Genomic DNA, 14,070 nt, shown 5'->3' with positions numbered 1-14,070 from the left:
TTGTGCATCATTTACAATGAGAAATATGCCATAAAAAGCATCCTTATACATAAATAGAGCAAGGAACACTTAAGTAATTAATCCCTATAACATGCACATTAATTTTATTCTAGTGTGCATAAGAAAAGGAAATAAATTTTAAGCCTTTAAGTTATTACTTGGGAATGTCAAAATTTTTTGGAGAATGAATGCATTTCCTAATAGGAAATAATTATATAATTACTATGAATTAGTGCTCATAAAAATGTCTGGAAAAATTGTGTTATGCATGATGAACCAATGATTTCCTATGTGCATTAGGTGTATCAAATAAATCAAACAGATAGCATGAACATAGAAGAAGAGGTACCAAGAGTCTGATTATAGGACACATACATACATATTCAAGGCACTTGACTAGGCTAAACAGTTGGCTGATTCCAAAATACTAGTTTATTGTTTCATTGAGAAAAGAGTAAAATGTAATATCACTTCTATTTAATTTCACCTATGGATAAATAAATGCAATTACATCTAGGGCAAAAATGTTTTCATTTCAGATAGACACCAACTACTAAATTACTGATGCCAGAGTAGATGAAGCATCATAACATTCAGACTTTCTTATTCTATAATAAATTTATGTTAAGATATTTTGTACTATATCATTATACTGTCTATTCTCTTTCAGCTTTACAACTATTCAAAATTAGATTAAAGAATTTGTTAAACCACAAAGAAAGATCAAACTATTATTCAACAGAAGTTAAATCCAAATCCTGGAGTTGACTTCTGATTGTATTCATTTTGGGCTTTTCCCAGAATGGAAAAAAAACTTCCCACATGACTGCATTTTGTGAGGCTATAATGCTTGCACTTTTATTGTGGTTCCCTTCTTTTTCTTTGATGAGTTAGAAATATTTGCCTACCGTTTCCTCTGTTATGAATTTTATTAAATATATGTTTGTCCCAATTATGCACAGAAGAAAAATAATATGTAAAACCCACAATTCTCAACTTATTTAATTCATTTTCTCAGTTTGACTTTGTAATAGAGAAGCAGAAGATATTAAAATATCTGCAGTATGAATAAATAATGCACTAAACTTTATTTAAGAAAGTAAATGCTGGGAGGACAAGGATAATTCTTGTGCTTCTAATGGGCTAGCAAAATGTTTCCCACCTTATTAAAATAAAAACACTAAATATATCACTTGTATGGGCTCCTGGATATAAGCAGCACCAACAATTCATTACAATTCCCAAAATATTCTATATTATTTTGAAGCACCTAAAACTCTCCCATAACAAAAGAGCCTAAATTAATATGTTAGCATTACAATCTATCTCCCAATAATTTTGTGTGAGCACAGAAAATTCTTAGACATTTTTAGCAGACAAATTATAATATTGGTGGTTTCCACCTTGGCAAAAGCTTTGTGCGTTAAAAACAAAAAATGTCTTTCTAAGTAGAAGTTTATACTTAACAAACAGAAGAAACAAATACTATTTCAAAGATATTCCTGTAAATAATGGTTCAAAGTAAAGTTTGTTAAACAATATGAGAAGACAAAGATAAATCTAGATGCATATAATACTATTAAAACAAGAAAAAGCAAAAGGAAGATTAAAGAAACTGGCAGATAATTTCTGAAAATAGTGAAAAGCCTGAGTCACATGGATTGCGTTTCTCTCCTTTCACTCTTATATGCTTGGTTAATGGTAATGTTTTCTTTTTTATTTCTTTATACAGCTTGGCCATGTAAACCCACCACAGAGAGGTGACACAATGACATAGATGAACACCTGGAAGAAGAAAGAAGGCAATTTTACTTACATGACTCTATCACAAGGTTCAAGGAACACATCAAAGAAACTCTACTGGTATTAGAAGAGTAATGCTCTTCACTAATGTAACCAATAGTGAAACTATAGCAAAAATAAGATTGTTTGTGAGGAAAGATTTTATTATTTTCTGTTATAAAGATGCTGGCTTCAAAATATATGGTGGGATGTGTACAGTTTCAGAATTATATAATAACTTTCACACAAGTGTATGAACATACTGAGCTTCAATCATGAGTCTGGATCAATGCTAAAACACATACTGCCTAGCTAACAAATGTTTGTAGAACAGATGAAATTACATATTAATTCCCATATAATTCTGTGTATAGATGAAACTAGTTGAAAGTTGTATATAACAAAAGTGTTTTGTGTGTGTGTGTGTGTGTGTGTGTGTGTAGTACATGAGTATGCACACCTGTGAATGTATATACAAAAGCCAGAGTACCCCCAGTGTCTTCCTCTACTGCTTTCCTACTTATTATTTGAGATCAGGTCTCTCACTATGCAAGCATATTAGAAGTTCACTTTCTCAGCTATGCTGCTTAGCCAACAAGCTAACAGGAACTACATGTACACACTACATATGCTGGGGCTATAGGCATGCATGACTATGCCTAGCCTTTTAGGTGGCTGTTGGAGATTTGGACCCAGTTCCTCTTGCTTACAGAAAAAGTGCTTTTAAACATTAAGCCATGTCCTCAACCACAGTTTTGCTTATCTCATTATGTACAAAACTTCTCTATAGGAAAATAGGAGTTTAAATGGAGATGATACTTAATGCTGATTTCACAAGAAAAGATATTTCCTAGTCATGTGTTTTACAATTAAAATGTGAATGTAGCCCATTTCAGAATATCAATAAATAAGAATCCCATCACCATAAAGAGTGAAAAATAAGCTCATAACTAAAGAGAAAAAAGTTACAATCGATATGATGATGATGATGACAGTAAGCTTGATATTCTTCATACACATGGCTCGAGCAAGATTTCTGCTGGTAGTTTTGAAAGTTACAGACTAGAACACAATCATAAGTTGTTTTATTCTTGGCTTTATGAATTATTCATAGTAACAACCTGCAAGCTTTTTTTAATCAATTATCTTACTTCTTTGGTTCTAAGAATGGAACCCAGGGCCTCGATCATGGTAGACAAGTACTCTACTATTGAGCCATACTTACACTAATTTTGTTTAAATTCAAATGTCCTTTTCTCCTTCCTTCTCTTTTCAAAGAGAGACTGGTCATTCAGAATCAGTAGTTAGCCAAAACAGAGTTCATTGAAACCAATATTAAGCAATATGAACTCACTGGCAAGGCTTCAATTCTTTTCCTTCTCATTGTAGCAATGTACATAGTGTTGAATGAACAAGTGATTATTTAGGAGAAAACAATTTCCAATTGGCTTTGAACAATATATATAAATGTTTGATTTTCCTAGAAACATATGTATTTACTTGTTAAGTGTCAAAACCCCACAGGATCACATTTCTTCAGTTATCCATTTTCTTTTGCATTGTAATCTTCTCAGGAGATATTAAAGCATTTTCACCAGAACACAAACAATTTAAAACAAATAGGTAAGCAAATATCAAAATGTACTAAATACTCAGCTATTATTATACAAAAGAGAAATATGTGAAAGTTGAAAAAAATGTTTGGGTTATTATTCATACCTAAAACTGGAAAGTATTAAAATATCAGTAAACCACAATGAAATATACAGTAATTAAAACAGTTTACTAATATATTTATGTAGTCAATCTACATATCATGGATTAATGTCACAATTTTGACATAAAGAAAAACATAAAGAGTAAATGTTACAGCTTCTTTTTATATTTTTTTGGAGACATGGTTATATGCAGTACTGACTAGTCTTGAACTTGCTATGAAGGTAAGGACATTAATGTCCTGATCTTCCTGGCTATACTTTTTATGTCAACTTGATACAAGCCAAAGATATCTGAGAAGAGGGAACCTCAATTGAGAAAATGTCTCCATAAGATTGGGCTGTAGGCAAGCCTTTAGGGCATTTTTAAAATTAGTGATTGATGTGAGAGGGCCAATACCATTGAAGGTAGTGCTACTTCTTGGCTAGTGGCGCTAGGTTCTATAAGAAAGCAGGGTGAGCAAGCTGTAAGAAGCAAGTCAGTAGACAGCACCTCTTCATGGCCTATGTATCAGGTCCTGCTTCAAGATTTTTGCTCTGTTTGAGTTCCTGCCCTGGAATCCTTCAATGAACAGTAAAGTTCTGTTGTAAGGCAAAATAAACCTTTTCCTTCCCAAGCTGATTGTGGTCATGGTGTTTCATCACAGCAATAGTAAACCTAAGATAGAAGCGATGTAGATTAAGCCCAGGGCTTTATGCACACCAAGCAACCACTATACCAATTGAGCTACAGCCCCAGTACAATAGCTTTTTAATATATGGGATACTCCAAAGGGTGCAGTCAATAGAAGAGGGTAGAAAGGCACCTCTGAGTTTTGATAATACTCTAAATTTAATCTGCATGTTGGCTCAATGAATGTATTTGCATACATTAGTAAATAATTACAAGTTGTATACTTACAGTTCATATACTTTTCAATATGGCTGCTACAGTTTAATTAACTGCTTTCTCTACAAAGTCTCTATAGTGCTGCAGGTAACAATGTATCAGCCTTGGTTTCATTTAGTGCAGAATGAAAAGGATGCCATGCATAAACTCAACTGATACATGAGTATATACTACATGCCCAAAGTAAGTACATTAAGCCCTAAACATTCATGCCAGAAATATGTGCACTGCTAAGGCATATTAGAAGGGATTATAAAAGTACCATATGTAAATGATCAGAGAAAATGGTTCTTAACTGAAAAAAGTTAATATAGTTTATAAGAACATAATAACTCTTAATAATTATATCAGTCAAACTTGTGCAACAATGTGTGCACATATCCAAGATCATCCTAAAGGTTAGAAATATTTTTTCGTCACATGATTCCAGAGAGCTCAGTCCAGTAACTTAGCCCTTTGCTTTGCCAGAACAGTATGGTGATGGTAATGTGTGGTAAAGAATATTTACCTCATGGTCCAAGTAGGGAAAGGGAGACAGGAAAGGTCTAATGATAAGACAACCTCAAGAACCATCACCATTGATGTATACTTCCTTGCACATGCCTTTAATTCCAGCATTTAAGTCACAGTGGCAGATGGATCTCTGGGTTTGAGGCCAGCCTGGTCTATATGGTCAATTTCAGACCAGCCAGGGCTACATGGTGAGACAGCTGTGAGCCACTATATGGGTGCTGAGAACTGGGAGCTGTTGAAGAATGGGTGAAGCTTCCCAAGCCTAGCACTTGAGCACATAACCTGTCTGGGAAGGCTGTTCATCCTCCCTGGCCTGGCATTCCAGGGCTTGGCTGGACCTAGAGAGACCGATGTGGAAGAAAGGGTGCATCATCCTGGCCTGGCACCCCAGGGCTTGTCTAACCCTGGGGATACAGACCATGAAGGAGGACACAGCTTCACCAGCTTGGCACCCTGGGCCTCATAGGCCCTCAGGAGGCTGTCCCTAACTTCTAGGGAGAAGACAGGGAGTCACAGGTTTGGAGGCCTAAATCCCCAAGGCTTGGCTGGATCTGGGGAGGCTGGTCATGGAAGAGGGGGCACATCTTCCTACCTGGAACACCAAGGCTTGACTGGCCCCGGGGAGTCCAGCCTTGGAAGAGGAAGCACATCTTCCCCTGCCATGGAAGAGGGGGTGTATCTCCCCTGGCCTGGCATCCCAGGGTCCTTGGTAGCCCTGGGAAGGCCAGCTGTGATAGAGTGGGTGCAACTTCCCCAGCCCTACTCATAATTTTACTGAAAATAAACCTTTTAGCCCTTTACTAACCACCTATAAATGTAGCATAGCACAATAACCTTCCCCTCTTAGAATTCCCTGATGTTTCAATTCCTTTCTTAACTTTCTCCATTAAGGTGTTCACCAGATGTGCACTAGTCACTCCCATAGATCTCTCTCTCTCTCTCTCTCTCTCTCTCTCTCTCTCTCTCTCTCTCTCTCTCTGTGTGTGTGTGTGTGTGTGTGAAAACCCTTATTTGATCTCTATGGGGCAAAAGAATTTTGGTCCTGAAGCCTGCTAGGGCTGGAGAATTGCTGCTTTAAAAGTTATATATGACTGCGAACATTGGTAACAGGTAGAACAAGGCAGAACAAGAATAAAGAAAGAGAGAAGAATAAAGAAACATGGGCAGATGATTCCCATTGTGAATAGAGTTCTTTACCCTCAGATTTTTAGTCCCCTTTTAGCTTATCGTGGTGTCTTTAACTGAACCCTGCACGGAAGTCTTGAAGGCTAGAACTTTAAGGCTCCTATTACATTTCCCCAGTCTGGCACTTCAGTATATAGATGATCATGTGGTTTTTTTCTTTCAGCTTGTTTATATGGTATATATGTTAGCAGACTTCTATAAATGATCAAAGACCAAAGCTAAGAGTATGTATAAATAATATTGTAATTGAGGGATTACTAGAAGAACACGAAGCAACTAGCAAACCTTTAGAGGTACCAATGGCTCTACCTTTAAAATGGTTAACTAAGAAACCAATATGGGTTAAACAATGGCCATTAACAGAAGAAAAACTGCAGACTTTAGAACAGCTATTACAGAAGCAACTAGATGCCAACTATATTGAAGAATGAACCAGCCCTTGGAATTCTCCTCTATTTGTTGTTAAAAAGAAATCTGGCAAATAGAGAATGGTGACAGATCTAAGAGCTGTCAATAAGGTAATTCATCTTATGGGCCTTCTACAATCTAATATTCTTTTGCCTTCTCTATTACCTAAAGGATGGTCTCTTCTAGTTATTGATTTAAAAGATTATTTCCTTACTATACCTATAAGAAAAGGGCAGAGAAAAATTGCCTTCACAGGACTATCCCCCCATAGGCAATGCTTTGTGAGTCAGCCAGTGGAAATAATATGTAAACAATTTCCTAAATCTATAATTTACCATTACATGGATGACATTTTGCTATTTGATTCAAATGCAGATACCTTAGAAAGAATGTTTGAAGTAAAGAAAGTTTTGCCTAAATGGGGATTACAAATTGCTCTTGAAAAAATAGAAAGAGGAGATTCTGTCAATTAACTAGGTTACAGAATAGGTTTATGGTGTAGGAGGTTCTTCTGTTTGTGTGTTGCTTTCATTGGTTGAATAGAGACTGCCTTGGCCTTTTGATAAGGCAGAATTTAGATAGGTGAAGTAGACAGAATAGAATGCTGGGAAGGGAAGCGTGGCAGATACCATGATTCTCCTGCCTGAGACTGATGCTGGTTGGAATCTTTCCCGGGTGTGCCACAGAGATTTCCTGACTCAGCAATAGCAGCAGAAAAACAGCTACACCATTTTTAAAAAAGGCTTCTTGGGCCCTACCACTGGTGCAATCTCCAGTTACAGAGCATTTGTAGGCCCGGATGTTTGTGTGCCCACTTGGGGTCGGGATCAAAGCAAGTGAGACCATGCCTGTGGTTTGGCATGGCTTGGTGCTCCCTGCCTGGGTAGGCAGCAGGATCAGGTCTACTAGAAAGTGGCGGTTTTGAAATACCAATTTCTGGGCTGTGTTGCCAGCGTGACCTCTGTCTCTTGTGGGAGACAGAGTATTTCCATGGGGTTTGTGAGTAAAGTGCTATGGTTCATTTGATGGCCTATGAATTCGCTGTGTGCCTAAAAGGGGAGCATTACGTGCGGCTCAGAGGCACAACTGACTCCAAGCCAGCAGACATCCCTGTTCAGGTGTAGGCCATACCAGTCAGAAGAATAGACCACCACAGATTATTAAATCTGGATATCAACAATAACAGAAACTGCGAACATCCTACAAACTCATTGGAAACTGAACAACTCCATATAAATCAACTACTGTGTCAAGGCAGAAATCAAGAAAAAAGAAAATAAAAACTTCCAACCACACAAAGATTCAACAAAGGAAGAGAATTACAGACCAATCTCATAAAAATTTATGCAAAAATACTCAATAAAATACTCGCAAATCAAATTCAAGAACACATCAAAAAGATCATACACCATGATAAGTAGGCTTTATTGTAGAGATGCACACATGGTTCAACATACGAAAACGAACCTGTCAATGTAATTTACCATATAAACAAGCTGAAAGAAAAAAACCACATGATCATCTATATACTGAAGATACCTTTGACTAAATCTAACACTCCTTCATGATAAAAGTTTTGGAGAGATCAGGGATACAAGGAACATACCTAAACATAATTAAGGCCGTATACAGCAAGCCAACAGCCAACATCAAATTAACTGAGAGAAATTCAATGCAATTTCACTAAAATCAGGAACAAGATAAGGCTGTCCACTCTCTCCATGTGTATTCAATATAGTATTCAAAGTTCTAGCTAGAGCAATAAGACAACAAAAGGAGATTAAGGGGATATAAGTTGGAAAGGAAGAAGTCAAAGTGTTGCTATTTGCAGATGATAAGATAATTATCACATAAGTGATACCAAACTTTTTACCAGAGGACTCCTACAACTGATAAATATCTTCAGCAATGTGGCTGGATATACAGTTAACTAAAGAATTAGTAGCACACCTATATACAAATGACAAACAGGATGAGAAAGAATTCAGGGAAACAATACCCTTTACAATAGCCACAAAAATATAAAGTATTTGGGGTTAACTATAACCAAACAAGTGAAAAACTTTATAATAAATACTTAAAAGTCTTCAAAGAAGTAAATTGAAGGAGATATCAGATGATGCAAAAGTTTCCTATGCTCATGGATTGGCAGGATTAACATACTAAAAACAGCCATCCTACCAAAAGCAATCTACAGATTAAACACAATCTCCATCAAAATTCTAACACAATTCTTTATAGATCTTGAAAGAATTAATACTCAACTTCATATGAAATAAAAGACCAAGGATAACTAAAACAAACCTATATAATAAAAGAACTTCTGGAGGTATCACCATCCATGATTTCAAGCTATACTACAGAGCTGTAGTAATATAAACCACATGGTACTGCCATAAAAACAAACATGTTGATCAATGGAATTGAATCAAAGACCCAGACATAAATGAACACCTAATTTTTGATAAATAAGACAGAAATATATAATAGAAAAAGGAAGGCATCTTCAATACATGGCACTGGTCCAACTGGATGCTGGTATGTTGAAGAAAGCAAACAGATCCATATTTACCATCTTGCACAAAAAATTAACTCCAAATGAATCAAAGACCTCATCATAAGACCAGATACACTAAACCTGATAGAAGAGAAAGTGAGGAATAGCCTTGAACTATTGGCACAGAAGACAACTTCCTGAACAGAACACCAACAGTGTAGGTACTAAGATCAACAATTAATAAATGGAATCTCATGAAACTGAAAAGCTTCTATATAGCAAAGGATACCATCAATAGGACAAAACGGCAGCCCACAGAACAGAAAATATTTTCACCAGCTTCACATCTGACAGAGGGCTAATATCTAAAATATATAAAGAACTCAAGAAACTAGATATCAACAAACCAATTTAAAAAATGGAGAACAGACCTATTTTGTTTTGTTTTGTTGAGAAAGTCTTTCTCTGTGTAACAACACTAGTTGTCCTGGAACTAGCTCTGTAGACCAGGCTGGCCTTGAACTTACAGAGATCCTCCTGCCTCTTACCTTTGCCTCCTGAGAGCTAGGGTTAAAGCACGTGCCACCACTGTCCTGCTGGACTACAGATCTAAACAGAATTTAACAGAGGAAACCAAAATGGTCAAGAAACAAAGAAATGTTCAATATCATTAGCCATCAGGGAAATGAAAATCAAAAAGACTCCAAGACTCCATATTATGCTTATTAGAAAAAAACACAAATGACAGTTCATGCTGGAGAGGATGTAGAAGAAGGGGAACATTCCCTCCACTGCTGATGGGAGTGTAAACTTGTAGAGCCACTTTGGAAATCAATATTGCAGTTCATCTGAAAATTGGGAATTGATCTACGTCAAGAGCCAGCCATACTACTCTTGGGCATATACCCAAACGATGCTCAACCACAGGACACTTGCTCAACTATGCTCATAGCATGTTTATTAGTAATAACTAGAACCTGGAAGCAAACTAGATGTCTCTCAACTGAAGAATGGATAAAGAAAATGTGGCACATTTACATAACAGAGTATTTATTACTTAGCTGTTAAAAACAATGACATAATGAAATTTGCAGGCAAATGGATGGAACTTGAAAAATATCATCCTGAGTGAGGTAACCCAGACACAGAAAGACAAACAAGGCATGGATATTAGCCTTAAAGTAAAAGATAATCATACTAAGGTCCACAGACCCAGAGAGCCTAAGAAACAAGGCAGGCTTAAAGGGGGAACACAAGGATCTCCCTGGGAAGAAGTAATAGAACAGCTTTCGAGGATGGACTGAGGGCAAGTGGGGTTGGAAACAGGAGAGATCAAGTCAGAATGTGGGAGAAAATACTGGGAATTGGGAGGAGCATTGGGGGGGGGGGTGAGGTGAAAACATAGTTCAATGGAAATTCGATGGAATTTACAAGAGTAACCATAGCAAAGACTCCTAATAATGGGGGACACAGAGTCTGACTCGTTCATCTTTTATAGCCAGACAAGGCCTCAAGTGGAGGGATTGAGGTAGCAACCCAGCCACAAAATCTTCAATGTACAGCTTGTCCTGCTTACAGAGTATTCTGGGACCAGAGCCCAGCAGAATCATCATTAAAGAGACCAGAGAGACTATAACCAGTAATTGACTGGAGCAGTTAAACATTAGGCAGAGATCAGGGGGGCCTGAGGAGGAGGGGAAGGAAGGATAGGAGTAACCAGAGAGGACAAGGACACCACAAGAACACAACCCATAGAATCAACTGACTGGGACTCATGGGGGCTTACAGAAATCAGGGATCCTGTAAGGGTCTGACCTAGATCCTCTACAATATGTTATGGCAGAGTAGCCTGGTGTTCTTGTAGGATTCCTAACAGTGGAGGTAGGGGCTGTCTCTGACCCTTTTCCTCCTACTGGGTCACCTTGTTCAGCTTTGATATGATGGTATGTGCATGGTCTTATTGTAGCATATTAAGCCATGTTTGATTGATGGCCTTGGGAGGTCTGCTCTTTTCTGAAGGAAAACAGAAGGGGGATGGAACTGGGGGAGAAGAGAGGTGGGGGAAGCCTGGGGAAGGGGAGGGAGGGATGTAATATATGAGAGAAGAGTGAATAATATAAAGAAATATGTGAGAATAAAACAAGTAACTCACAGGGACATACTTATCTCAGTTAAGGATTAATGGCACATTTCAACTTATACCTTTGGCTTGATATAAGGGAAAAAATCAAGTTAACACTAAAAACACCAAAAGGAATTGCATAGTTTCAGGATTCACAATGAGTCACACACACCAAGCTGAAACTTACAGCAAAAGTACAAAATGAATTATTTATCAATTGAAAAACTTTGCCTCAATCCAAACTTTTAGGAAATTAATTCTACACATTGAGTATATTTTTTTTTTAAAAAAAGGTTCATTGATGGCTGCTGAGAGATTGTTTTGTATGTCTCACTGTTACCCTTCTTATCACAAAATAATGACATAATAGATATGAGAAAGGAAACAGAGAAACAAAATACCTCAGCATAAGATTTAAGGCATTTCCATATTTTCTTAGACATAAGTGCAGTTGTTTTAAAACCCTGGAAAGAAATATCATATTCTATACTTACTGAATCCACAAGGTTTTCTGTTTTGTCTATCAGTAATTCCAATCTTTCTCCACGTTGAGCAACCAAATCTGGAAATATTTTTACAAATAGAAATGATGTTTTATATTAGAAATAAAGGGACCCACTCATCAAAGCCAAAGGCCCTAAAACTGAGTTCAAAGTTCCATGAAGTTAACTATTTGACTTCAGAAGAAAAGCAGCTGACCCCAATTCAAGACAACTGATAGTTGCATAGAAACAACAGACTATATTTTCAAAAACAGCTTATTTAAGGAAAACAACTAACCTCCCTATTCTGCCACTAATGAATGCTTTCCCATTTCACTATCATTACAAAACTCCCATCTTGGAGAATATGAACTGTGCTCTCTGGAACTATGGTCACTGAGTGACTGGGTCCTTTGCCCTGATCATGGTGAGGCTAGTACTCAGGATGGCACCTCTCTAGAATTAAAAAAAAAAAAGCCCTCTCTAGATGTTTGAGGTCATCTAACTTCTCTTTTTTTATTTCTTCCTATAAACTTAATTATTACATATCCTTACAATAAATATGCAAGTTTGAGGTTAGCAAAACAATCCAGAAAGGTAAGGGTGTTTTTTTGTCAAGCCTGATAATATGAGTAAAATCTCCAGAACCCACATATACATAGGAGAGAATAGGTTCAATCGAGTTGTCCTCTGATATTCACACACACACAGTGGCATATTCCAGTTACCATACACAAATAATTAAAAAATAAAAATCTGAATGTAACAATATGAGATTAAGCCAACAATTTCAAAACTTTGAATAAAAAAATCAATGCCTGGATAAATTAAAAAATGAATTCTATATAAAATATTTCAAGAAAAATATACACTACTTTATCATAAACTTCTGTGTTTTTTTTTGAACAGGGTTTCTCTGTGTAGCTTTGGAGCCTGTCCTGAACTCACTCTGTAGACCAGGCTGTCCTTGAACTCAAAGAGATCTGCCTGCTTCTGCCTCCCGAGTGCTGGGATTAAAGACAAGTGCCACCACTGCCCACCTTTCACAAACTTCTTGAAAAAGACAAAAGAAAAAATATTTCTCAACATATTAAATGGGTTCATTATTATCTTGGTTATTAAAGTCAAACAAAGGCATCACAAAGAGGATCTGGGGATGTGGCTAACTTAGCAGAATTCTTTGCTAACATGCAAAAATCCTGGATTTAATCATTAGTGCTACATAAACTGGAATACATCTATAATTCCAATATACTGTTGAATAATGGCCTTTTATCCTGTCACTTGTATTATTTTTAATAAAACGCTGATTGGCCAATAGCCAGGCAGGAAGTATAGGTGGAGCGACCAGGCAGGAAGTATAGGCAGGACAACTAGAACAAGAGAATTCTGGGAAGAAGAAAGGTCAGTCTGCAGCCATCACCCAGACACAGACAAAGCAAGATGAGAATGCCTTGTTGATAACAGGTACCAAGTCATGTGGCTAACACAGACAAGAATTATGGGCTAATATAAGTTATAAGAGTTAATAAGAAGGCTAAGCTACTAGGCCAACCAGTTTATAATTAATGTAGGTCTCTTTGTATTTTTGGGGTATTGAACAGATGCGGGATGGGGCAGGACAGAAATCTCTGCCAACACTAATACCTTGGAGGTCAAATCAGCGTTAGTTTTAATTGACAATTTGATACAACTTAGAATCACTTGGGAAGACAGTATGGATGAAATAGCACAGATCAGGCCATGTTGTGGTGGCACATGCCTTTGATTCCAGCACTTGGGAGGCAGATGCAGCTCTCTCTGAGTTCGAGGCCATCCTGGTCAATATAGCTAGTTCCAGAAAAGTCAAGCCTATACAGAGAAAACCTGTCTCAAGAAACAAACAAAAAACAAAACAAAACAAAAAACAAATTAAAAAAGAAAAATCTAGATCAGATTGGCCTGTAGGCTTATCTGTAGGAATTTGCCTTGTTTACCTTAATTGATGTAAGACCCAGCCAAAATGTAGGTAGCACTATACCCTAGTTTTTGGCCCTGCAACATTTAAGCGTATAGTAAGATAGATGAGCACTAAGCGTGCATGCATTTATTTTTCTGTATTCTTAAATGTAGATGTGATATAACTGGCTACTTCAAACTTGTGACTTCTCTGCTATGATGGCTTTGCAAACTAAAACCTTTTCTAAGTTGCAAACCTTTTCTTCTCTAAGTGCTTTTCTCAGGATATTTTATTAAAATTATAGAAAGAAAACAGGAAATTATAGAAATTATAGAAAGAATACAGGAAAACCAGAACTTCAAGGTCATCATCAGCTAAATAGTAAGTTTAAGCACAGTCTTACATGAGACTGTCTCACAAAAGAAATGTACAACATAAATTGAGAAAACAAATAGACTAACAACCACCAATACACACACACACACACACACACACACACACACACACACATGCGGGCGCGCTGCTGGTCCTGGTTCTA

General features: G+C 37.0%; 1 protein-coding gene across 5 annotated transcripts in view; it reads right to left on the bottom strand.

Moving 5' to 3' along the window:
* Positions 1-1,067: 1,067 nt before the first annotated feature.
* Positions 1,068-14,070, bottom strand: part of Vamp7 (vesicle associated membrane protein 7) — a 28,876-nt gene continuing 15,873 nt past the window's right edge. For all 5 annotated transcript variants that reach the window (XM_050125014.1, XM_050125016.1, XM_050125018.1 and 2 more), the window contains 3 exons: positions 11,606-11,673; positions 2,752-2,844; positions 1,068-1,785 (listed from right to left, as the gene is read on the bottom strand). In XM_050125014.1, coding sequence (XP_049980971.1) covers positions 1,717-1,785; positions 2,752-2,844; positions 11,606-11,673 — 230 coding nt within the window. In that variant the 3' untranslated portion in view covers positions 1,068-1,716. The remainder of the gene's footprint in view (positions 1,786-2,751; positions 2,845-11,605; positions 11,674-14,070) is intronic.

This window comes from Alexandromys fortis, unplaced genomic scaffold, assembly GCF_014885135.2.
Source record: "Alexandromys fortis isolate MF-2015 unplaced genomic scaffold, M_Fortis_MF-2015_v1.1 scaffold_225, whole genome shotgun sequence".
In the NCBI taxonomy this organism is placed as follows: Eukaryota; Metazoa; Chordata; class Mammalia; order Rodentia; family Cricetidae; genus Alexandromys; species Alexandromys fortis.
Note: the sequence above shows the minus strand (reverse complement) of the source record. Positions and strands in the feature narration are given on the sequence as shown.